A 26,866-nucleotide genomic window follows, 5' to 3' on the forward strand; every position below is an offset into this window, starting at 1 on the left:
ATTGCCTGGGACGAGTGAGCCTGTACCCTGCAGTAGCCAATATTGGAGGTTTTTCAGCAGCATCAGTTGCCATGGAAAATTGTGACCACTTGTCCACTCTGCTTAGGAGCTACCATTGCTTTGTCCAGCATCTGTGGAAAACTGTGGAGCAGATCACCTGAACTCAGTACTCTCTGCAAAGTTAATACCTGGAGCAGTATAAAGATTTTGCTTTCCCTGAGCCTGAAATGCCAGAGTATCTTTTATTAAGATAATATAAGCATATTGTGGTTGTGGTCTTTCCAGTGATATTTGTTTACAAGCACTTACATAATGCTCTTCATAGCAGTTGCTTCCAAATTGTCAACAATATCCAGAAAGCAGCTGGTTTAGAAGTGACAGTTCTGAAGGAGGGTCCATGGGTTGCTTGAGCAAGAACTCCTGCCTTCCTGCACAGCAGGATACTCTACTTTCCTCTGGTATCCTCCTGAAATACCAAGGGATGGCTCTTAGAGCCTCCCTGCTCCCTCTGGGAGAACAAAAGGACCTGTCTTGGATGGGCTATGGAACTACTGGAAGGCTCCTGACAGCACTCAGAAGCGTTGAAGGGACAGTGCAAATCCGAAATACATGTAACCATCTCCACTACCTTGTATTAGCGAACTTCCAGTATTTCATTGGAAATTTATTGATCCCATGGTCCCAATGTCTTGGTGATGTACAGCTTTTAAACCTCAGGTTTCTGCTCTTTTTTTTTTTTTTTTTTTTTTGTATACGTACCTTAAGTGAACGCTCGATTTGTAATTTGCTTCATTCAGTGAGAGGATTGTCTTCAAGAGGGAGTGCAGAATTAAGCCAGTCTCACTGGGTATTTTTCCTCATGTATGAATACTGAGGAGAGGTGAAGTGGTTCCAATTTATTGATTTCCTGAGTGGCACACATCTGCTGGGCAATCCAGTGGGACACCTGGAGCTCTGGGACTCACGGGCATTGGGGATGCCAGTGTCTACCAGGAAAGTGTCCAGCTACCAGCCTCTCCCTTCTGCTAAATGCTTAGGATGCTCAAATACACTTGACTTGAGTCCATGCTACAGCAGAACCTCCACTTGTGTGCTGAGGGCTCTGCCTGGATAAAGCTTGCCATGGTTTGCATCTATTTTGGTGGGCCAAAGGAGAGAAGAATGTGTCATTTCAGAGCTGGCTGCTGAGCGTTCCTGGAAGGGGCTGAGCACCCTCAGCTCCAGGGGTTGTCTACGGGAGTTGACAATGCTCAGTGTCAATCCTGGAACAAGGGTTATTATTAGACTTGCTAATGGCAAGTGTATGTGAGAGATAGAAGCTGTGACATAGCAATGTATAGTCATAAAAATGCAGATCTGGAGAGCATTACCAGTGAGTTATAATGATTTAAAGATGTGGCTGTTTAAAAATGTTGTGACTAAGATTCAGAACAAGACATTTTAGCTCTATAAATAGCTTCCTTTGTTTCCCCTCAAATACAGTCGCATGGTTTGGCCTTCATTTTTTTAAACAATCCATTCTGCTAGAAGAGGGTATTTGTTCCTTAAGTGAAAATTAAAGATTACCCAGATCTGATATGACATCTTTTCTTTTCCCAGGTAAAATGTGAGGCTAAGTCAGCTTTGCCCAAACCCAAGAGTAACAACAGCAACTGTAAGAAAGGCTCAAGTGAGGATAAATCAAAGATTGCCATAGGTGAAGAATGCAGAGCTGATGAGCAGGCTTTCCTTGTGGCTCTTTATAAATATATGAAAGAGAGGAAAACACCAATTGAACGAATACCCTATTTAGGTTTTAAGCAGAGTAAGTATCCTTTTTCTCACTTTCTTGTTGACATTTTAGAATGGTTTGGCTTCTCTGGAGAAAGCAATTGCACACAAAGCCTGTTTTAAAGCCTTATGGATGGGGAGGGACCATGTTTATCTCTACACATTTTCCAGTCCAGGCATTTCACTGTCTTATGCCTAGATTTGCATCTCTTCCTTCTGGGGTAGTTGCTGCCGGATATTTATAGGTTTAAATCCGCTGATTATGACTAGAAATAGGCATGTTGAAAACTCTCTAGTTTTCTGTTTTGTAAATCTGCAGCGTCTGTAATGCCTTTCTTCTGAGTTAATAATATGACGTATCTTTATTGTGCCCAGATGTTCTTTATGAAAGGACAAATATTAAAGGAAGACATTTAAAGGTGGTCAAGAAAGGCACAAAAGGGATCATATTTTTAAGCCCCAAAATGTGTTTCTAGTTAATAAATTACTGACTTTGGAGAATAAAACCAGACTGAATCTGCTTAATACAGAATGCAGTCTTGAGAATTGCTTTGGCATGTACAGTTTGTAGTGCCACAATCTGTAAATTAATTGTATGTGGAGAAGATACAGTTGAAACTGAATTTTGCATAAATATTGCAGCACAATGTAGATCTTTCACAGTTTCCAACAAAAGCTGTAAATGGGGGAATTTCTCCTCCTTATCTATAGATTGAATGATGCTTTATTTCCTTAAAGGGAAAACGCCATGGATTGAAATATTATTTACTCTAATTTATCTCCTAGATTAAAACCATGTGTTATTTTGATGAAGAATGTCAAACCTGTATGTTTTACATAACAATTTACATACCTAATAGCAATTGGCACTGATTGCAACAGGCCTCCAGCAGCCATTATAAACTTATATAACTCAGAATGATTACAGTGTTTGTCTGAAAACTGGCTGCTTGAAATGGGAGTAAAATTAATGTACTATGAACAGCTTCGTTGCATTATGCATTGATTCAGATTAAATCAAGGCCTAAGCAAAGCTCTTGATAGCTTTGAAGCTGTACAAGGTTCAATGAGGCTTTCAGAACATTTTGTGTTGAAGAAATTTTTTATTTCTCCCCCACCCCCCCATATTATTCTGCATTCCATCAAGCATGGAGACAGGGTGGGCTCAAAAGACAAGCTAAAGTATTATTTCTAAAGTTGCCCACTGGGGGTAGGGCCTGCTGCTAACATTTAGCTGAAATACATTGAAACTTGCCTGACATTCATTATGAAGTAGGGGCCTGATCCGGCAAGTACTTAAATACCAAAAGTATGCCGAGAAAAGCAGAAATGTTTGCAAGATGGGGCTCTGTATTTGTCCAGCAAGGCTTGTGCAAACATTGCCAATATAAACAGGTTGTTGGGAAGAGGCAGAACGAACAGTACAGCAGAGCATCCCCCCATGGAGAAGGAGATCCCATTCTCCATGGTCTGCAGCGTTACTGCTGACCTCAAGTATTTGTAGTGTGTCTGTGGGGAATCACTGGTGGTGGAATTGTGCACACACCTTTGATAGGACTGACATGGATTTTTCTTCTAACAATTAAATTAGCTAAAATAAAAATTAAAATTAAATTAAATAAAATAGACACCAGCAAGCCGTGACCCCATGGGACAGGGGGCCAGGATGAAAAGCACGTGAGAGGAGAGTAGTTCTGCAGGAAATAACAACTCTCTCCCAACACATCTTTTGAATTGAGTTGCCTCTGTGCTCTGACCCCACAGGCACAGGCAAGGCACAACCAGCCACAGCACAATTATTCCAGTAATGCTCATTCGTGCTCCATCTGGGTTCATTCACGCAGGCCCGCTAGAACGCAGCTTATTGTTCATTGATTATGGAGCCCATTATCTGAGCTGCTGTAAATATTGGATATTGTCTAATCAATAGGCCTGCTCTGTGAGCCAGTGTGTGGGGCTTGCTTGCTTGCTAATGAAACCGGTATTAAACAAATAATTAAAAGTAACATTCTTCCCAGTGAGTAATTTTTATTATCAAAGTTATGGAAACATGCTATAGTCATTATACCGTGTTTCTTATCAGCAAAGTCAAATGAGCCCATTACCTTTGTCTCAGTGTATTTTTCCAGTCCTGTTAAGGAATTTCTAAGTGTGTTCTCTTATATGTAATTAAAAATATATATAGTATGGGCTAATATTTACTCTTCAGATTATGTAAATACCTCTTTGGAAAATGTTTTACAGGAGCTTTTTCAGGGACTGTGAGCTTTTTTTTCTCTATTTTTCTTTTTTTAAAACTGTTTAATTTACATTTCTTTGAAATATGTTGGCTAATGCAATGCTTATCTAAATACTTATTGTCCCTCTAACAGTTAACCTTTGGACTATGTTTCAAGCTGCTCAAAAACTGGGAGGATATGAAACAGTAAGTGTTTAAGTAACTTAAATGAAATAATTGTGCAATCTAACTTTTCCCTGTTAGAAAAAAAAATGTGAAAGCAAACAATCATTTGCTGCATTTTAGACTAGCTGTACTCATTGTGGGTTTATTGGGCCATTTTTGGAAATGGTCCCAATTAGTTCCAGATCTGGCAAAATTGTAAACTTGTCGTAAAAACTCCAAGTGGAAAACATATGTAACTCTTCTCTGTCAAGGAAATTAGTTAGGTCTGTAATTTTTTCCCATGTTGAGAAAGGGCTATTATTGTACAACAAGCCAAGATTGCATAAAAGAAATTTCACTTGGCAACATCCCTGACATCTGTTCATGTCTAATATGGGAAATGTATTAAAGGCTTTCAAAAGTAATCAGCGTTGTCCATTAAGGAATAGTATGCTGCAGAATCTTCTCTTATTCCAAGTGTAAAAGATCTTTATTAGACAAGGGTCAGTATCACATAAACAGGAAGTTATCAAAGTAATTCAGAAAAGTCTCTGACACTTTTTATCAGCTAACCATATCTGACGAGAGCGGTTTATTTTTAGCTCACAGGAAAATTTGATGGCCACGGATTTTACAGCATGTATTTTGAACCAATAAAATATTAGAGCAACAAACTCAGATTAAAATCTTGAAATGAGAAGAAAGAGCCGCATTAATATGGCACATCGAGATGACATCTGTAATAAAAAAACAATTGACATAGGAAGATGTCGTCACTGGAAATATTTTCTTCGCACACAATGATCAGATTAAGTTGTTCAGTTCCTGCCACAGTTAGATGAAAGAAATTATTTTTGCTTTGTTTATGAAGTAATCTGGGACATATCTGTTCTGTAGAGAAATGACAAGAAGAAATGCTCTATCAAGAAACTGAAAGTCATTTGAACCAAAATGCAGAACTCACTGTTTTCCTTCCTTGCAATAAAGCACATTGCTCTGTACATCAGCAGCCTGGGCTGATTAGCATGGGTGTGCCTGGGATTTTGTAAAACGTGAAATCTAACATTCTTTAAAAAAATATATGCTTGATTTGGCTTTTACTGTTGCTCTATCTTTCATTAATCAGCACATACCATGCTTATGTACAGGGGTGTGTGTAGGCGTGCTCATGGCTATGTATGAATGAATAGCTACCATAGATAGATCGTTACAGCAATTATGAGCAGTAATTGCTCCAGTTGTAAAGTGCAACGAAAATGAGGGCTGAAATCTTGAACTTGATCCAGAGCACCAGGGAAGGCCAGGAGGGAGATAGAAGGGAGAGTGGCATGTTCAGAGTGCTCAGGAAGGCGAGCAATTTTGACAGCAATGTTTCAGGTTTGCTTGAGGGGACTGGGTACAGAAGCAGGGAAGCCAAAGTGGTGGTGCTGGAGAGGCCTGAGTTTTAGTGCCAGAGGGAGAGGGATGGATTTACACGAGCTGGGGCAGGTGAGCCTCTATACCTGAGGGAGAGCAAGGAAAGAATTGTGAATTTGTGACCGCAAGGCCACAGAACCTGGTTTGAGAAAGGTGACAGGATCAGAGAGGAAGGATCACATACATGAGGATGTCAGGCAGAGTAGCTTCAGTCCACACTTCACTCAAAGCTCCTGTCCTTTTCTCAGTCACAGATCTTCTCTGTTGTTTAGGGGCATTTGTCACCTTGAATGAAACTGTACCAGCAGTGCTTATTCTTCATAGAGAGTAAACTAAGCAATTGCTCCCTATTCAGTGAATGGCAAGGCAAGCACAGCTCACACCCTCTGACATTGCTATGAGCCCAGCTTTCTTTGGAGAGTGACTGTGTCTGAAATGATGGGCCTGTCCTGTTTCTATGATGTGAGTGGCATCTGTGCTCTTTGCAGGCAAGCTGAAGTTGGGAGGACTGTTATGATGCAATTTAAGTTGTATATGGAGCATGAGGTTTCCTGACCTCCTTCTCTTCTGTTAACAGTCTCGTCCTCAATATGGATCTGCCTTTGATTTAAATTCCCTGAGTATCATATTGATTGCTGTTGCAATACTTTGACCTGTGCACACCCTGGGATTTATTATTTTATGGCCAGTTGATATGCATTGAGTTTGCCAACTGCATTAGTTTGTATATAGTTTATAATGGCAAACCCTGCTGAGAAGCTTTTGTGTTTTGTTTCATTTTTCACAAGTCAGTGGCTGGTAGGAGTGACATGGACCTCAGTTATCAGTTCTAGGATCTTAGGCAGGTCTACTTAGATGCAGAAATTTCAAGTGAGCGCTTTAATTCAATGTTGAGCACAATCCAGCACTCTTGTACACGGTGCCACCATCTATTGATGAGGAGAAGTTGTGGAGTGCAATGGCTTTGTCAAACCTGCCCTGTTTAATATGCATTTATCTCTATGGCCCCTTCCATCTGACTTGAGCAAACCATTACAAGGGCTTCATCATGTTTAATTGGTTTTAAAATTTCACAGGTTTCTGGTTTGAGCATTGAGATAGAAATAGGTCTTTTCTCTTGGAAGTATTGTAAAGAAAATGATATTTAAAAGTAGATATTTGACTTCAACATGTGACAGCCATTTTATGAGCAGGAAATAGATAAAAGATTGCTTAAAATGACATGTGGAAACTTAAAGTAGTCAGATGACAATTTTTTAAGCAGTGTAGAAACCTTCCCAGTTAAAGCAGTTGCAAACTTTACATCCTTTTATTTGGCAGAACAGTTATAGTCTACCCATTTTTAATTTTATCCACTGCATTGTTCACTTTGTTCATATATATGCGTGTTTTGATGCAGTCTAAAAAACATTATTGAGAAACGAGCGTGGATCATTTGTGGTGTTTTTCAGCTTCTGCACAGATTCACAGAAGATTTTTGTGATATTTTTGAGTCCTGTCCTGTCAGTTAAGGATCTAAAAGTGACTGAGAACAGGCAGGAATTGGATTTGAGATGCAGAGAACTTCCTTAGCCATCTGACTTTCCCCCTGGGGGAATGGATCCAGTGAGGCTTGACAGAGAGCATTACCTTTGTATATGGGATATACATACAGGATATCTAATAGTGTCAAGTCATGATCGTGTGTCATATTTAAGTGCTCTCCATTTCAAATCCTTAAGAGTGTCATTTCTCCTCCATTTGATTACTAATTCTTAGTTGTCATCTATAACTGTGTAATACCACACTCCCTTGTAGTTGTTGTTGAACAAGGCTTAATAAAAACAGCAATCCATACAAACTGGTTTAAGACTTTAACAGATGAAGCTGTCTCTTTGTAGTTGGTGGAATCATATTTCTCTTAAACAAAGATATGTGAGATGAGCATCATTGTTACTAATAAAAGGAGAGTGCATTGGAAAGCACTCTCTATAGCAGACCTTCACAGTATGAGTGATTTAAAATGTCCCCAAATCACTGGATGAAATATGAGACAATGCCATGTTGTAGGGGGCTCAGCTGCAGTGGCATTTAACAGCCATTGCCTGGAATTTTCTCAGTCCCCCTAAGTCAAGTGAGTAAAAGGTGCAGAAGTTCATAGATGGGAAACTTCCAGGACTTTCCTAAAGAGTTGTCCTTGGCAAATTAGGAAGTAGCATTTTTTTCCTTTTGAGCCAACATAAAAGGAGTGCCTTGGCATGTTTGCAGAAGGCTGTGCTGCTGAATGGACTCTACCTGGAGATGTCTTAGAAAGATAAAGGATAAAAAGAAAATTAGGTGGAGCTTAACCTTCGGTATGTAGCAGCTTAGATTTTGCCAAAGGTCAGTGTGATCCCATTTAGCTGCTGCCTCCTGGAAGAAACAATGAAGTGCTTTAATTTTTAAAAATTAGTGATTGACGCATACATCAGTCCTGTGTCTGGGCAGGCCCGATGAAACTGGTATATCAGTGGAATGCAAAGCTAACTGGGTTTGTTTCATACAGAACTAATTCCCAGAGCTCTGAAGAGAGCTGTGAACATCATGTGCCATGACCAGAAAATCCCCCATTATGTTTGCAGCAGGAAATAAGCAAGAAGCCTTTCACAAGGAAGGGAGCTGGGAGGTAGGATTGCAGTGTAGAAGACCTTAAGATTTCTCAAAGCAGAAGACACCATTAAAAGCATGTTTGTAAACAGCCTTCTGCTTTAATAGATAAGATCATTGCTTTTATATGTGGTTGTTTTTGGGGTTTTTTTTGACTACCACTCACTGCATAATACTGTGCTTATAGGAACCAGATCAGATCTGCTCTTACATCCCTAGTCAGGCCAGTCTCTTTGCTTAACTCAGATTTCTCTTGGTTGGGGAAGATTTCACAGAGGTTTTCAAAGGTGCTGGCAAGAACTTGTATGAGAAAGGCCCTCAGTTTGCACATGGTCAGTAGGAACATCCAGCTTGAGCAGTCCTGCATGACAAGAGTGCACTTTCCTCAGTGAAGCATTTTGTTCAGATTGTTTAAGGATGTAATTAATCAGTTCCTTTAGTCCTTTGAAGTTTATTAAGCATAAAAAATAAACTTTCCAGAGCAGGGCAAAACTCAACCCCAGGCTTTGTTAGAATAACAATTGTTTCAGGGAATGTCAAATTTAAACTCCCTCTGTGGGAGGGCACAACTCAGTTAATTGCCAAGGAGCTCTGGTCCATTGCAGATGTAGAATTGGATAGAACTGGGCAAATGTTTGTGAAAATACTATTATTCTAAGTAGCTTAGAAGAAAGAGACACAAAAAACGATCCATGGACTTCAAAGGGATTCACTTTTCCCCTTAGTTATGTTTACTGGTGTTCCAGCTTGAGTATCAGCTCTTGAGTCAGCTCATGATAAATGAGACTAAGGCTCTGAAGCTCTCCTTTTGAAAATGGAGACTGTGCTTCTCAGTCACATCAGGATGATTATAAGGTGGACTTACAGTAGTCCTCCTGCTAACTAATCCTTGGTTTCATTTCAAGTTTCTGCTCAGCATCACTGTTGTTAGCCAAGGTTTCAGGTCCTGGATAGCCTTGCAAGCCCAGTGAGGTTGTGCTTGTCAGAGGGCCAGAGCACAGACCCCAGAGCAGCTTTGTGCACCTTCATTCCCCCATCTGTGATCCTGCCAGAGGTTTGCTTGCAGGAGTCCTCAAGGGATCTGTGAATTTTTGGGAGCTCCAAGAAGGCAAGGGCTGGCTGGCCACACTCCTGAGGAGTGGCGGAGTGTGGGAGGCAGGACCAGAGGTAGCTTCCCATCCGGGCATTCCTCCACAGCAGGATACCTGGTCCAACTGTCATTTGACTTTTTGGGTGGCATAAGGAGCATCCATTCGTATTTTCAGGATGTGATGTTCTTTATGGCTCAATAGGAACTCTGGTTTTTCAAGCACTTTAGTAGTAATAATAATAAGGGTGGGTAGCCTGGGGAAGGGACAGCATAAGAACTGAAACAAAACAGACTTAGTATGAACCTTATCATCAGATAAGTGTTTGATTTGTATTAAACAACTTACTTGTGTGGAATTTATCCTTGAATTGCTTGAATCCTTGTGCTGGTAGTCTTTGGGTTTATTATGAAAGACAGGAAATAAAATTAGTGAATGAAGTCAGTTCATTTAGCTTTATGTAAGGTTTAAGATGAAACACCTTTTTTTTTTTTTTTCCCAAAGTATCTATAGGTGTAAACTTTGCTTAAGTGCTAATAGTGAATTAAAGCTACTGCTGTTTTTTGGAGAACTCTGCAAACAATAAACTTGAAGAAATTGTAACGTTATCAAGTGATAAGACTCCAGCCATGCTTTTGGCTTTAGTGAATAATTTCTGCAAAGGAAGGATTTTCCCTTTCTATTGAGCGAAACAGAAATATCTCTTACCCTGTAATATTTAATGATGGTAGCTATCTCCTCTTGTTTAGATTGAAATTACAGGCCTCAGATTGCAAGTTGTAATATTTGTTCTCTTCTGATTGCTGCCTTTAGCTCCTCAGTAAATGCCATTGACTGCTCTGTGGGTAACTCCAAAGAAGCCTCCAGGGCTGAATATATTAAAATCCATGGCATTCCACAGCAAATGACAAAATTCTCCCCAAATTGCCCCCACCAGTTTTCTACTGGCTTTCTTTATGAGCTGCAGGCAAACAAGGGTGATCTGTTGTGCTTGTCCTATTCCTGTTTCTCTTCCTGTTTTAAATATAGCAGAATATATAAAATAATGAAGTGGTATTCAGAAACAATCCTTTTGCCAGGTCTTCCATCTGTTATTCTGTGTAATCCTAATTTCTGTACAAAAAAACCCAGAACCATGGTATGCAATTCAATATGTTACAAGATGTTTATTTTCATCAGCACGGTCCAATAAAGTACACAGCTCAAATATTAACATTGGAGTACGTTAAGATTTCAGTACTATTTGATCTGTATATTTTACAGATATAAATGGATAAAAATAAACAGCTTGTAACATATATAGTTACGGACTATGCTTTTGTGGATTTACAGAATTCTGTGGTGGATTTGGGTTTTGCAGCAGATTTATTTTCTCTAATTCAGTTAAAATAACTATGTAATCATTATTTGTGCTGAATATGGTTTGAGCTTCATTTTCATAATTCACTGTGGGATTTGTCTGCATAACTTCTGATAGTTAATGACCCTGTATTGATTGAGATTCTTTTGTGAGTCTATATTGCTTGTGACTTGATAATGAATCAGTTAGATCACTCCATTTTAGAGAGAAAGAAAATAGACATACTTACAAAAAAAAAAAAAAAAACACCCAAAGCTCTGTGTACTCTATATATTCTGCAGGGGCTTTTATAGTGCTCGTAGTACATGCTGTTCTGAAAGTGTCATATGTGCATTTGTTGTTGTGAAGTCAAATGCTGTAGAATCTGTAAAGATGCAAGATTAAATTTTCCATTGCCATTTTTACAGATAACAGCCCGTCGACAATGGAAACATATTTATGATGAATTAGGTGGTAACCCTGGAAGCACAAGTGCTGCTACATGTACTCGCAGACATTATGAAAGGTAAGATAACAAATCTGAAATGCTTGTTTAATAATGAAAAAATTAATTTGGAAAGCCTTCAAAGCATTTTATAAGGAATTAGAGAAAAGGACAGAGAGTCGTCTTAAGATTTAGTAAATAGTTCCCCAACAGTTTAGTCAGATAATCCATTGTGATTTAAACCAGAGTGTCTGTCTCCAGTGACTAAGTAAATAAAAAAAGCATCTGATTTTTCTTTGGTATAGATCTTAATTTTTGCAACAGCTTTTCAGTTAAAGAAGCTGAAAAATTGAGGAAAACATACTCGAGGAAAAATAAGAAACAGCAGCTAATTGATGAAAACGCTTGTCTTCTATCATTTTTTAGGAATACCAATTAAGCAGATTGTGGTTTTGATCAAAATAATGGGGTGGCCCATAGTGCAGGGTGCTGTTAGTGTTGTAGGTCATGCCGAGCGTTGCATTCCTCTTCTTCATGGCATTCCTTCCCTCCTCCCTGCCTGCGAGCTGCTGCCAAACACTCTTTCTCTGCAGCCATTGTTGCTGGTCAGAACTGTTGAATTCTTATTCTTCCCATGTAGATAATAACTTCCAGGGCTTGTGAAGCCAGAACACATTGAATAAAATACTGGAGCTGGAATGTTGTTTTGATTTGGTTTTTAGAAACAACTGTTGGGGCTTTTTATTTTCTTTTATCTTTTTTTTTCTTCTTTTTTTCTTGTTGAGTTTTTTGTTTTTCTCTTAGACAAGCAAATGTGAATAAAACTCAGCAATTTTCGGCTCAGATAGGTAAAATTCAGTCTCTTGTTCCTGGGCATAAACAAGTAATTTGCTGGGCTCAGGAAGAGATTGTACTTGCCTGTGCAGAAGGTGGCACAGCAGAGCTGTGTTCAGTGGGCAGTTTCTCTCCTTATCTGAGTGCCAGATGTGTCAGCCTCTCAAAGAGACATACTGCCATCCTCATGGAGGGTTGGGCATTTGATGATGCTCATTTACAGGGGACATGTCCCCCAGAAGGCCTTGGGTGCACAGAGGAGTTGCATGTAATGATTGCCATTATAAAATGTTAGAAGCTTTCTGGAGTTTGAGCCAAGCAGCAGAGTGAAGTGAGTGAGTTGCTGTGCATGTCAGATGGGGTTTTTCCCTGCCTTCATGTTGCAGACAAACGTTATAGATTGTTTTATTGACTCATCAGATTGTGGATATTCAGCTCTTCCACCCCCATCATTACAGTCTTGAGAGTCTCAGCTTCCTCTTGCACCCAAGCCAGCTGATGGGTTTCCAACTGGCAGTGTGGCTTTTCCCTTGCCAGATGTTCTGTGGGGGATGTTATTTGACAGAGGAGACCCGGGCACACATGAGCATTAGGTCTCTGTGGGTTTGGGCTGCAGAGGGAGCCTTGCTGAAGCCCTGGAGTCACTGAGAGAGCACATCTCTTGTAGCTGGGGAAAACTAAATGAGCCATTCACAAATACTCCATAAACCCCTTTCTCTCTCTTCTGCTTTCCTGATTATGTTCATTGCTAGTGGTTTGGGTGTTTTTTATGTGTAAAAGCTTTGCATTGCGCTCCCATGCATAGAGACTTGTGTGTGACTGACTCAGCAGTTACTTGGGTATGCTCTGAAGTGCCACAAAACCCATTGTGCTGTCTGGAAAACCTGAACAGTCCTGATGCCTTCCAAATTGAAAAGCCTTTCCAGGCTACCCAAAAGCAGTTCTGCTTGCCTTGATCTGGTCTGAGGAAAGTGTCTTCTAGTTTATGGTTAGATTGGTCTTAATACACTGAAGAACTCAAATCTGAGTTCATGGATGCCAGTCTATCATGTAGTTCTGTATAAAGTCTGATATGAGGCAGCACCTAATTTTCCACATCCCTGGCAGGCTATCAAAAGATGGCATTTGGAGCAAAAAATCGTTCAGGACTTTGAGGTTAGCCCTGAGCTTACCTAAAATGTTCTTCACTAAATCCCTTCTGAAAAACCAAAACACGTATACAAAAAACCTCAGTAACTCATCCAGTCTCTACTTTTCTAGTGTTAGATGCTCTTTTTCCTTTCACTACAGGAAAGCTGTATGAAGCCTCAGACTTGAAAAAAAGTAAATGAAATTGTCATGGTTTGTTTCAGCTGGTAATTCTAACTACAGCACCTGTAAATGTAATGCTCATTTATAGGCAAAGTGCTCAGATGACATTTAATCTAAAACTAGAACTGTAGTGCAGGAATACACACGCTCATGATTCAGGACACACATACATTTTCAAACTTGAAACTGTACAGCTAAACTGGAAATTGAATTATCTGGAAAGCAAATGCTGAGTAAATCTCCTGATTTTTCCTTTCTGAATCCCATTGTCCCTTCCTTGCTTACTGGAGGCAGAACAGGCAGTTCCCAGACTTCACTGGCCCTGCTGCTGTTTGACTTAACCTTGCCATTCATCTCTACAACTGAATCTCAAGGGCATCCATGTTGTGTTAACCAGCTCTCTCCCAGGAGGAGTTACTGGCTGTGTGCATCAGCTTTAGCATGTCAAGACTGTTCAGGTGGCAGCCACCTTTCAGTGACATCCTTGGGATGCTGAGGAGTGGAATGGTACATACGTCCCAATTCAGGCATTGCCATCCCTCCTTCCTGCCCTCTCCTGTTCTCCTTTGCAAGGTGGAGTTTCACACACAATTTCAAAGGCTGAAAAGAGAGAGGGGAAAAAAAAAAACATTAACAACAACCAACCAATCAACCAACCAACAAAACCCAAACACGACCACTGGAGAGGGCAAAATTGTCTCTCTGTCTACCAAATCCAATGAAGAAATACTGCTTTCTGTAAAGGTGTTTATAACCTCTGCAAAGTTACCATGTGGCTGCAGATTCATGGTACAGTGGATGGCAAAAGCTGGAACAAAGCCAGATTTTAAGGTTTTGGGGAATGTGTTGCTCTGCACCCTGATGTTTGGAGCAGGGTTTGTGGTGGTAGCTGCTGGTGTGCTATAGGTAGGTAGAGTGCTTCAGTTGGGGCGGTGTTTTCTTTGTTTCCCTGGTAAAAGGGAAAGAAAGGTTTTGTGTGCGTTTTCAGCTGATTCATTTATCATTAATACAGTTCCTGTTTCCAGTAACTGTTTTCATTTTAAAATAAGGCAAGGCTGCCAATGTTTCAGTAAGTGTTATATTATATATTCGTTAGACAACTTCTGTTTTATTAATGAGTATAATAATGAAAGTGCAGGTTTCTGAGTAGAAGCAATGAGTGTTTTTATTTAAAGCATAGCAGGCATCATATAATGCCAATGAATACGTTATTGTCACTGTAGGCATGGCTGGTCTAGACCTGCCTCTGATTGGGTTATTCCAAATAGGCCCAAGCACTTCATAAAAATGTCTTTGTCAGCCTAGTTTTCCTTCCAAACCTATTCATCTCTGTCAGTTTTTAATATTAGTACCAGGCTCTTGGCTATAGTCCATTAGTACTGTACTTAATTGCTCATGTTACAGATGATTACCAATATAAAAAGCATTAATGTTTTCCCATCATGGGACTGTTGCTCTGTGCACGACTTGGACCGTACAGAGCTTATAAGGTGTTGTTGTTTTGGTCGTTACTGTCTTCATTAGTGTTCCTCTAATGATCTTTCACGATCACAGAGAGGCAGAGGTGTGTGGTTGGTGTAGCTGATTCAGCCTGCAGCGTTCCCTTGAACCTCTCAGAGCCCTTGTCAGTACCCTGCATCTCTGTCTCGCTTATCGAGAAACCCTCAGAAACGGCTCCTTTTCTGCGAAGCACTCTGCCCCGTGCTGTCTTCCCCTAATAATGCAGATGTGGTTTTCACATGCAGGGTTTGAGGTTTCTTTTCGCTTTTACACAAAACACATGATCGGCAGCTTTGACTTTCTGGTGTGAGCAGTAGGCTGTTTTCTGCAATGCTGATGACGTTGTTGTCGGGGATTTTTTGTAAACACTACACCAGTGCTCCCCCCTTCCCCCCAAAAAAGAACCAAACCAAAAAACCCAGCCTGCTTGTTGGCAAGGTATAAAAAGTTCCTAATAAAATACATTGAACAAAACAGAAATATTCGTAATTACCTGTTGGGGCCTTTTTCTGTCTCCAAATCTGGCTGTGATTCATCTTGGTTTCCTCCAGACCAAGTCCCATGCATGGGCTGTGCACAAACACACATGGGCTGGGGGACTGTGCTGTGCAGGGCATGCAGTAGCTCTCCTTGGCTTCTCTGGTGGACAGACATGTTGGGAAGCATGATGGCAGGCAGCTGCAGGGTACACAAACCTGTGGCTTCTGGCCTCTTTGGGTGCTGCAGGAGGCTGGGCTCCCTTGGGATCTCCAGAAGGATGGACCTAGAGAGCCCCATGGCCCAAGTCCTGCTCTTCAGCAGCATGTCTCCTGTGCTGGCCCTCACAAGTTACTAGCATTTCAAAAACCAGTCTGTCCTGTGTCCGGTTTATCTCCCCGAAAGGTTTTGGTGGTGGAGCTTAGCCAGGGACTGCCAAGTGTCCGGTTTACCTCGGCTGTTTGGGGGGCCTGGAAAGGCCCGAGGTGGCCTTGGGGCAGCCCGCGAATCGAAGGACGAGAAGAGGCTTCAGTTCTTCTTTCTGGTTTTATGTTTATTAATTGTTTATCTAAAAGATGTTCTTTCAGCCGAACAAAGATCTGCTCAGCAGTCAGCCATGGGCACACTGTCTCTGCCCTCCGGGGCAGGCACCTATCTTTATACTCATTGTGACGTGTACAATATTTATCATTTTTCCCCAATACCATCTATTCTTATAACTCGGTGTACTCTTAGTAATAACCAATCCAAAGGTGCCACCGTGGCCAAAGAAGATGGAGGAGAGGAGGAAGAAGAAGGAGGGTAGGACACACCCCAATTCCTCCATCTTACTCTTCTAAACCCCCCTGTACATAAATCCTAAACCCTGTTTCTCACCCTCTAATTAGCTAATCTTTCCACCCTTCACCCCGGTGAGGCCCTCTTCATAAAGGTGTCGTCTCCCGTGTAGGGTCAAAGTCCTGCCACCAGACACTTCTGGCAACATTCCAGGACTCCCGGGCCCCCCAAGGGTGGTCTCGGGGGCCCTGCATCCCAGGACTCAAATCCTGAGATCCCACAGTCCTGGGCAGACACAGATGGAGAGGGATTTATTAGACCTTGCACCCTTACTAAATTAAGGCAGCTGAGTGGGAAAGTATTCTGCAGAGATACAGCCACCTGGAACTTGAGGAGGAGAGAGGTGAGATGGGTTGTGTTTCTTCACAATGGGGTGGCAGGTGGCTGTGCCCACACTTTGGACAATGACCTGCAGAGGGTTTTATTCTGACTGGGTACTTGCACATCTACCAGGGAGCTAACTTCAGGAGATACAGTGTCTTGTACAGTTCAGAGCCTATTCTGCCATTTTTCTTTCTAAATCTATCACATAAAAATTATATATGATCACAAACACAAGGCAGGTCAAAATAGGTCCCTTACACAGTTTCCCTTTAACAGCCATAAAGTCTGTCTACCCGGAGGATATTGTGCAGTAATTCAATATGCAGGAGAGCCCTGTGTTCCATGCAAATGCTGTTTGGTTTTCTAAAGGGTTTGGATAACTTTCATAACGTGTAAGCATTTCAGTGGAATTTTGCAGGAAATAACAGCCAGTCGTTAGAGGGAACAAAAAGTAGGGGGCTAGTGTAGCATCTGCATGAAATTGCTTATGGTTATCTTTTTATACACATTGTAATTAATAGAAGGTTTTGATTTACACTGTTAAGTGTGAAAACATCCCCAGGCAAAAATTAATCAAATGTTATGTCATGCTGTAAACTACAACTAGCTCTTTGTTTGACTCAAAAAAAAACTTGCCAAGCAACAGTTTTCTCTCCTTGTTTTATTTTTGTCTTCACCCCACTTCCCTGCCCCCCTCACACTTCAGCTGGTCCCAGACTCCCAGAAAACTTCACAAGTTGCAAATTGTCTCCATAGTTTTCCATCAAGCACAAATTTAAGCCTGAAGATAGATGAGGTGTCTCAGTTCTCTCTTTATTTTCCTAGGTTTTTGGTTTGGGTTTTTTTTTTTTCTTTTTGATAAATAACAAGAGGTTTCTACTTATGATTTTCTGCCCTCAGGGCTTTATCATTAAGATTAAATAACTGTACTCTCAAGCATACCACTGAACAAACATCTTTTCAATTATGTGAGTAACAGATGCTTTAACAAAGGAACTATTGAACATTCAGAAAGCTTCCCCCCTCCCCAAAATTTAAAAAGTATCAGATGACAGAGGAATGTAATTGTTTACCATTAAAACAGATCCCTAGCTGTCCTTTTAAAACATCTGAGAACATGCATTTTTTTTCAAAATTTCTGGGGTTTAAGCCTCAGCAACTTTTAGTGGCCATTGCTAGAGTCAGCAGGAGTCCTTGAGTGCAAAGTGCTGGACAGTCGGGCAGTGCCTTTAAGTGCCTGCAAGCAGATGATCTCTCTCCTGGTGGGGAATTGTTTTCCCACCTACATCCTTCCTTTCACCCAGGAGTTTGTCCCAGCAGAACTGGGGCATGCTGAGTGCTGCCCAGTGCTGCTGGGGGCATTGTCACCCTTGCCAGGTGTGCCCACCGTGCACGTGTGCCTTGGCACTGACTGGGTGCCCAGAGCCTGGGGGTGCCAGCAGTCCAGCTTGGAGTCAGTGTCACCCATGGCAATCTCATTGCTTGACGTGCAGGAGTAGGAGCAGGGGACAAGCCCCTTTTCCCTGCTGGGAGCTGAGTAGCCCCAGGAGAGTGCTGCACAGTGAGAGGTGTGCCATTCTCTGTTGCAGGAGCAGCACCCATGAGTAAGCACCAAGATCTTGTCCCTCAGACTGCCCAGCAATGCTGGGAATCTCCACCTTGTACTTTAGGATTCTGTTAACATGAAAGAGAATGCCCATAGTTTGTTCAGCTTTCTGCAATATAGATGTAATTTAGAGCTCCCAGGGAGGGTCAGCAGGATTTTGGAGTCCTGCCAGGAGACCTGAACCCCACAGACAATGCAAAATGGCATCTGTAAGCTTGTTCTGAGCCTAGGGACCAAGCATTGCAGGGACTCCATGGACCTACCAAACAAAATGCATGTCTGCCTTCAGATGCAGAAATGGTGACTATGGCCAAAACAGAGTCTTGTAGTGGTTTTGGTACAGTGATCTTGGGAAGTTGCTGTGTGTCCACCACCCTTCCTTTGACTCTTTTCCATGCTGTAAATCTGTGCCAAAGGCAGAAGACTGGAGTTGTTCATCTCCCCCTGCTGAGCCCTAGGATCAGGAGTGCCTGAGCTTGCCTCGCTGGGCTGTGCAGTTAAATCAACAGCTGTGTTTGTAATGTCACTAATTTCCAGTTTACTTAAAAAGAAGTGTCTTTGAATTCTCTTAGAGCAGCGCTGTTCCCACCTTTCAGCAGTAAGCCATTCTCATTACCCACCAGCACTCCCAGTGGGCTGTGAGGAAAGTTGTTGTTGAAAGGATGAAAGAGCCATTTCTTTAAGGAAGGAAAGTTCTTTGGAAAGAAAATTGAACTCCAGCATATTTTGTCTTTGCTGATATAATACATGCCAGTTTTGTACTTCAGACAAATGCAAATAAAGCCATTGCTATTGTGTTCTGCACAAAAGCACGTGAGGCTTGCTTTCATAACCCCTGCATTGTACAATGCAATCCAGGGAAAGCAGACTTCAGGAACACACTGCTTCATTTCCTGAATGTATTTTATATTCCCATTTTGGAAAACAAGCTGAGACCTTAAAGTTTGGGTTATTCCTCTCCCCTCTTTGCTGGGAATGTGTCACTGGTGCCCAGCAGAGCTGCCTCCTGCCCCTGGTTATCCCCACCAACTGATTGTCACTGAAGGTTTCCCTTCAAAGTTGTTTCCCTTGCCTGCACAGGACCAGTGCTCGAAGATTTATTCTTTTGAAAAGCAACAGCGTAAAAAAGACAAGACTTCTCTTGGGATCAGAGCTCAGGCATTCCTGCTGGTCCCTTAAAACAGCTGAATGTTTTGCCACTGACTTTCTAGGGGAAAAGAATCAGGTTTCTCTCACTGAGGTTACTGATAGGGGCCCATTTTCACCACAGGGGCTGTCCCAGCCCTGCACTCAGACCCTGTGGCTGCAGGGGCTGTGGGCAGCTCTGCCCAGCTGCTGTGAGGACATCCTGGAGCAGATGGGTGCCCTCTTGGACTGAACAAACTGGTTGTCTTGCCCCCCAGCTCTGGTAGTGCCTGCAGAGGAAGGAGTTGGAGCCGCCCTAGCCTTATGTGCTCAGGAGAAAAGAGTTATCCAAATTCCTACCACTAAAGAGACCTATTGCCTGTCCCTTTTCAGCATTTTTGAAGCTCTAACAGCTTAATGTTCTCATGATTTACATTAGCATCTAATCCTTGCATAATCTCACTAATCCCTTGGCCCCAAGATATCCATTGGCAGTGAGTTCCACGGGTTAACTGGTTGCAGTATTCATTTGGTGGAGCAAATTTAAATCATTTTTCATTTCTGTTGCAATTAGCCTCCTTAACCTGGCCAAGGATGTGAATGGGGCAACATCTCCCAAGGAGTGGACTTTGGTATTTAAGGCCTTCCAAAATTATTCTTGTAGCTGAGAAGCTCCAATGCATCCTATTTTGTGTTGGGCTTGGATCCCTGGAGAAAGTACAATGATCTCAATGGGAGACATGCTGAAATATTTTATTCTGCCAGAAAGAAAACAAAAATAAACACTGAAACGGCGATACAAAAAAAAAAATTTGTAGGGGTTGTGCTGAGTTGCCTCCTTCCCTCCATCACCCTGTGTGTCCTGGGCATATGGTTCCTCCCCAGCCCAGAGCCCTGTCATATCCATACACAGTAGGGAGAATTAAAGAGGAAACTGGCAGCCTTAACGTTTAATTTCCTTCCTCTTTCTGGGCTGGTCAGATCCTTTGCATTATTGTAACTATTTTTTTTATCATGCCTATAAATAGATGTGCTCTCATGTGTCCTGTGAAGCAGAGTCAGGCCAAAAAAGTCATTCATTCTGCATAATCAATACATGTAGTGGTTACTGGCTCAGATGAGAACTTGTACTGTTAGTTCTGTAGCTGGGAAAAAAAATGTTGACTAATAAAGATTAAGGGCTTTTTTTTTTTCCTTTTTATGAAATGCTAATGATGAAGACATGTTTGATATACTGTGAAATACATTTCTCTAATGTGAAGTTTCTGCTTTTTGTTGGGAAAGAGATTTAGTCCCTGGAGGATTTTAGAATTTGTAAATATAAAATTATCTGCTTCAGTGTTTTTTAAAAAAAGGTTGGCAGAAAGCCAGCTTACTTACATTACTGTAATAGATTTGCTGACCTCTGACATCTGCTGCAGAGAAGTACATTGAATTTTTCATAATATCAGATGATGCAGATCTAAAAACTCGGTACACTGCACCATTATTTAATTCAGGACTTACTAAAGGAAAATCTTTTTTTAATAGCAGTTTATACGTGATTAAACTTAATATTGCCGATTGTAATAAATCAGGATTAGTATAGTACTGATTTGTTAATCTAACTTGTATTGATTTTAAGTTGCCTTTATTTAAAAAAAAAAACAGAAAAAAAAAGGAAAAAGACTGGCTTTTCACAGTGACTGAATTTAATAAGAAGCCCTGTGATAGCAAAGACTCCCCTACTGTTTCTGCTCTTGGCTGGAAAATGTTATTCTTGTATTATTCCAGGAAAAAAAAAAAAACCTCATGCTGCTAAAAATCTGCTGCCTGTGGAAAGATTTTTTTAATACACTAGTGCTTACATATTCTATTTATGTTAATTGACTTATAAATAATACATTTTATTAATGTTAATATTGGAATCTTGATCATGATAAAGACCCTTTTATTTGGTCTTCTCGCAGGCTTTACAAGTAAATATTCTTTAGACCACAAAATATTCCCCCTCTTTTCCTTTTTTATGAATACTTTTAGACTTCCCCCCCTGTCGGGAAGTACAGCCACAGTTCAAAGCGACTGAAAACATAATTGTTGTTTCCAGCACGCGATACATTTGAGGTATCTGGATCCAGTTTTTTGGACGTTGTCTTTACCTCTCCTTGCGCAAAGATTGATTAAATCTTACCTGCACTGCAAATATTTGACCAAGAAAAAAATATCTTGTGCTGGTTTCAGACATGTCACATTCTGCTAAACTATTTGGCTAACAGCAGATCGCATTCTTCCGGTGTTGGGCAATATTGACCTTAAATTGGCTAAGCCGGCTGCTTTCATGGCATGTGAGCCGGCTGCTTACATGTTGAGAGAGCTGTATTAGCTTTATTACTCCTGCGCTATAAAAACTTCTAATAATCAAATGATAAGATCATATCCTGTGGGTAATTGTGTTGTACCATGACAGGATAACTGAAAAAACATTCAGTGAAAATTGCAACCGACGGAAATCTCTACGTGAAGAGGCAATTGCTGCTGTTGCTGGGCTCGGTGCTGCTCCCTGGGGTCTCGCAGCCCGCGTTCCTGCCCGGCTCCTCGCCAGCCGCCCCCCAGCGCCACCTCGGCCGGCACTCCTTTGAAACGAGGAGGGGAAAATCCTAGAACAAGCCATCCTTGTGTTTTGACTCAGTTTTACCTTAGTCATGCCGCCTCCCCGATACACGAAACATTTAATTCCAGATTTCCTGCCACTGGCTCCAGGCCACTGACCGGCTATGTGAAATGTATTTTTACTGCTGTCGGCCTGCCAACTGCTGAGCTCAGTGAAAAATAACTAAAATGAAAACCTTGTACTCCCACATGAACCCTTAAGATCAGAAAAGGAAATTTAAGCCACGGTTACTAATTAGCACCCAGGCTAATGAGTTCTGGTGAGGTGCAGGAGGAGGAGGAGTTTGGGTCCCGCGTTACCCTACAAGGCTCAGCGGAGAGCACGCGAGCAGTGATTAATCATGTTGGCCCGGGCCTTGCTCCTGGCCCAGCCATAGCCACTGGGTTAATCCCTCGGCATCTTCCAGGGAAAGGCTCATTCCTGGGGCTGGGAGCATCTCTGTGCCCCATGAGGCACCGGACAGCGGCTGAAACCTTTATGGATGGAATATGTAGATTTTTAATGGGCGATGCGTTCCCATGGAAACAAAACAAAGTCAAACACTCCCCTCGCAGTGCTAACAATTACTGTAATAAAATGTGTTTTTATTAAAAGCGACTTTAAATACTTAACACATGGCAGAGCAGCCTCGGCACTGCCCTTGTGAAACCCAACCTTGCCTGTAAGTGAAGTCCAAAGTGCTTTGTGCAGCATGGAGAGGAATTCGGTGTTTTCACCAATATTTGAGCTTTGCAAATGAAATGTAGCAGCCTCAAGTATGAACAGGATTATTTTTTTCTTCTTCTGCTTAGTTATGCTTTTTTTATATAAACATTACCTGTAATATTACAGTGGGAAGCAGGTATTTGGCAACTACGTATTATTTTGCTAAGTTTGCATAGAGGGAGCAGTTTCCAGTTTTAGCAGCTGTAACATGTTTAAACTCAGTTTGTAATGGGATCTGAAGATGAATATTCCCTGTGGGCTCTGCTTAGCTTCATTACTGGAGCCCTGCCAAATTCAGGGCTAGAAAGTATTATTCACGCCTCTTTGCACATACCGTGTCAGAGCATGCTCAGTTAATGAATTTTGTTTCTAATATAGCATAAATTAGGTTTATATTTTAACATAATTTATGTTGTATTTTATTAAAATGTAAAATATTATGATCACGAGCAATCTAATTCTGCTCTCTTAAGCCCAAACTGTGTTTGAACATCTAAGTATGTAAATCAAAATTGCATGCTTAGAAACTGATTCTAGGATAACAAACGAATATCTGAACCAAAGAGGTTTCTGCCTTGGAGTCTTAGATTAAAGATAATTAAGGATTCCTGGTATTTGAGTAGATCTATGTTGTTTATAAGCAAAGTACATTTTCTTCACAGAGTCAACTTGTCTTTTTTTTTTAACAGATTATGTTTGCTGTATTAATGTTCATATTTTTAAAGTCTGAGTCTTATATTAATCCCACAGTGAGTCATTAATCATACTAAAATGCATTATAAAAACTTTAATCACTGAAGTTGAAACTGAGATTGTAATGCAATCCATCCCTTTTAATTATATCAGTTATTTTTCCTTTCAGATCAAGAATTGCAAAGGGAAAACAGAGAGATTAAAACTCAGTGTGTTTGATGCTTTCAGGGGAGGATATTTTTTTGTTTGTGTTTCTTCCTTGTGTTTTTAAAGCAATTTCGTGCACTTTGTGGCAGACAGCTCCACAGTGTAGAATTCCTTCATATTTAACTCTTCTCTTCTCCCCTTCTTCCTAAAGAAGGGCTCTGGTGGCTGTCACTGCATGGGTGCCTTGCATGGGCGAGGCTGGGTGGGTGCTGTGCCCACCTCGGAGGGCGGCTGCAGCCCAGCTCTCCTGGCCCCTGCCACCTTCCTGGCACTCGCCCTTGCAGCCAGGGCACCAGCAGCCTGGAAATTGTGTAGCTGTTACCAAGTTGGCTGTGGCCTTGTAGGTGTTTTCCTGGGGCTTGCTGCATGCTGTTAAAGTGGGGGAGGGAAAGTAAAAATAAACGGTGGAATTGTTTTTTTTAATCAGTCTAAAACATAATGGCTGATATTCTCATCTGGTACAAATTGGTGTAGCCACGCAAACCACTGTGAAGTTGCTGACAACTAATCCACACCAACTCTTAACTCCACTGAATTCATTCCAGTTATAATCTTGCCAAATAAATTGATTTCTTATACTTGGATTTATAGATGTAGAGTTTAAACTGTTGCTTTTATGGCACGGAAGAAAATGGATTTATTAAGTAAACTGCTCACAGTAGATACATTTTTTCTTTGCTAGAACAGCAAAACCTGATCAATTATTTGTTCCTTAATCCCCTAGATTAATCCTGCCATATGAAAGATTTATTAAAGGAGAGGAAGATAAGCCACTGCCTCCAGTGAAACCTCGAAAACAGGATAACAGTTCCCAGGAGAGTGAAGCAAAAACAAAAGTGTCTGCAACAAAACGCATCAAAAATGAAAACCAAAAGAGCAAGAAGGAAAAAGATAATTCACAGAAACCCCAAGATGCATCTGAGGTCTGTTGCTTCCTCGCTTTTCAGTTTTTCAATTAAAAATGCACAGCTTTAATCACATGAAATCCAGTGATAAAATATATAATTTAAACAGGAGAATTCCAACCAGTTGGCCTTTTAGTTTGCTCAGCAATGGAAATTCAGCTGTTGTGATACTATCTATGCTGGGATTTGCTGGGCTGCGAATGGCAGCCAATTTGCTCCATATTGCACAGTGGGGATGGCAGAGGACCAAGCTCTGGATCTGACTAGTACCAGCTCTGCTCGTTGTATTATACAGTGGTCACCATTAACAGATCAGCAGCTGCCAAAGGGAAACCACACAACTACCACAGTTATTTCCTAATCTAAGTATAGGGTGCGGGAACCTCTAATATTGTTGATAATACTGTGGTAACTGTTGGACACAGCTGATTTTTATAATGGTAACCTCTGGATCAGCCCTTCTGTGCTCACAGATGTACGCATGGCTGTGAGAAAACATACTGCTCCCATTGGATCTTTATTATATTATACTAAGTTTCTTTTTGAACTGAAAGGTCACATTTTGAGGGAACCACCTTCCAAGCCTTGACAGCGACTTCCCTCTCCCGAGCAGTAGATGGCTTTCAGCTGAGGTTCCTGTTCAGACATAATAGGTTCCTGTGGTGTCACTCTGCATCACATGGGCAGGCCCCAGTTTCCACATACTGCCATGTTACTTGCAGGCTTAGGACAGCCCTGTAGAAGAGAGTTTGTGTTCACAGCACAGGGTAAGACTGATGGTAGAACTCATATTTGTCTACAAATAAGAGTAAATTTCAAGTGTTGTTAAGTGATGCAAAATCAATGGGGGTTTTGCTCCAGTGTTATTTGAGCACCTTCCTTTGCACATCTGCCCACTCTCCTGTGCCCCGCTCGCGCCGCATGTGAAGGAGGTGGTGAAGCTCCTCACACACAACCCCTGCAAAACATGTTGCTTTTCCTGTCTCAGTCTGCCAGATCACAGCAGCCTTCAAGGCGTTGCAGTGAAAGTAAGTATTTAAAGAATGTCGAAACACATGACGTGCCCGGCAGACTATGGCTGCTCCTTTGACTCCACTGCGTCTGGCAGGTACAGAAGTCCTGGTTCTAAACTTGTTTGGAAATTGTATTGAGTCAGCTATCAACAATTCTCCTCTTCATTGTTTTAAAAAAACAATGCAGGTCCTGGAAATGCAGATGCCTCTGAGATTCCATGTACCCAGTTTTGAGAACAGAAAATTTGGGGTTTCATGTCCCACTACCTCGTTAAGTTTACAAGGACAATTTAATCTCTCATCCAAAGAAGAATTTGTGTTTTAAATAACAGTACCATTAATATGTAATTTAAGAGCAATCCCCAGAAAGATTTTTTTTTTTTTCTAACATTGTAATTTTAAAGTAGGGAGAGCCCTGTTTGGGTAAAATTAAAAAAACAAAAAAGCACATCAAGAGAAGAGTGTGCACAAGCGTGCTTTAGTCACTGGGAGTTTGCAAGACAAGTTGCCCAAAGCAAGGAGAAGTGAAGTGAAAGGTGAAAGTTCTGCTCCCTTCCCTTGTCATTCCTTCATCCCTGACTATTTACTGGGGGTCTTGGATCAGGAAGACACATTACACACTATCAGTACCACTGCTGCTATGCCCAGCATAACAAGTCAGCAACAGAGCAACAGCCTTCACTTTGAATTTCCTTGCTTTTGTTGTTCCCTATCTCAAACTTCCTGCTGTTTAAACTGAAGTTATTTTTGTGTGGATTGCAGGAAGAGTTCCTAAGCTGCGCTTATCGGAAATGTAGGGAGCTTAGACAAGACAATAAAAATGTACAAATATGGCAGTTCCCTATTGTAAAATGGCATCTTTTATAGCAGAATTAATGTCTCCTCCCTGACTGGGGTGGAAGACATGTCCTGCCCCTATTTGATCAAGGCAGGCTATTAAGTATCTTGACCTTCATGTTAGTCACCATACAGGTCAGTGATCACACAAAGCCCGAGCGGTGAAGGGGCTGCAGGGTGGATGTTTCACCCCTGCGTGGGTGTAGGGCTCCAGAACTCATCTGTGCTTTGCCATATGGAGGGCTCCATGCCCAGGATGTGGCACTTAACGGGGGTAGCAGGCTGGAGACGTTCAGCTCCTTTGGGTGGAGCAAAGTCCAGGTGTGCTGGAGCCAGGCAGAAGGTTGCTTGTCTCTTGCACTGCAGCCATGCCTTGGCAGTGGAGCCCCGTTCCTGGACCCTCATCCAGGCACAGCACTGATGGGGTATTGCTCTGAGGGAGAGCCCTATAGCCACCACATAAATGTGTAGGCACATCCCCAACCAAGCCACCACTCAAGCCATTTCTGCATGTGGCCTGGAAACTGTGAGCTGGAAAAGCAAAATCCAGTTACAGATGTGTGGTGGTCTCAATTGCATGTTCAACTCATGCACCATTAGAAGTATGCAGGGAGAGAATATAACTTTAATTTATTAGGATTGCATTTGCCTTTGTGCTCTTCACTGTTTTCCTGCCATCACAATGACATTGTCAGTGTAACAAGACACCAGACAAAATGCTATTAGCCTTAGACTGCACATTTCCTCACAATAGCTGAAACTTCAATCAAAGTATT

The 26,866-nt window shown here is 41.5% G+C and overlaps 1 protein-coding gene across 3 annotated transcripts in view; it reads left to right on the forward strand.

Annotated features, from left to right (window-relative positions):
• Positions 1-26,866, forward strand: part of ARID5B (AT-rich interaction domain 5B) — a 115,627-nt gene that overhangs the window by 81,542 nt on the left and 7,219 nt on the right. For 2 of the 3 annotated variants that reach the window (XM_064716628.1, XM_064716627.1), the window contains 4 exons: positions 1,600-1,804; positions 4,143-4,195; positions 11,050-11,147; positions 24,060-24,258. In XM_064716628.1, the coding sequence (XP_064572698.1) occupies positions 1,600-1,804; positions 4,143-4,195; positions 11,050-11,147; positions 24,060-24,258 (555 nt within the window). The remainder of the gene's footprint in view (positions 1-1,599; positions 1,805-4,142; positions 4,196-11,049; positions 11,148-24,059; positions 24,259-26,866) is intronic. The other variant, XM_064716629.1, reaches the window with a different exon arrangement.

This window comes from Zonotrichia leucophrys, chromosome 6, assembly GCF_028769735.1.
Source record: "Zonotrichia leucophrys gambelii isolate GWCS_2022_RI chromosome 6, RI_Zleu_2.0, whole genome shotgun sequence".
Lineage (NCBI taxonomy): Eukaryota > Metazoa > Chordata > Aves > Passeriformes > Passerellidae > Zonotrichia > Zonotrichia leucophrys.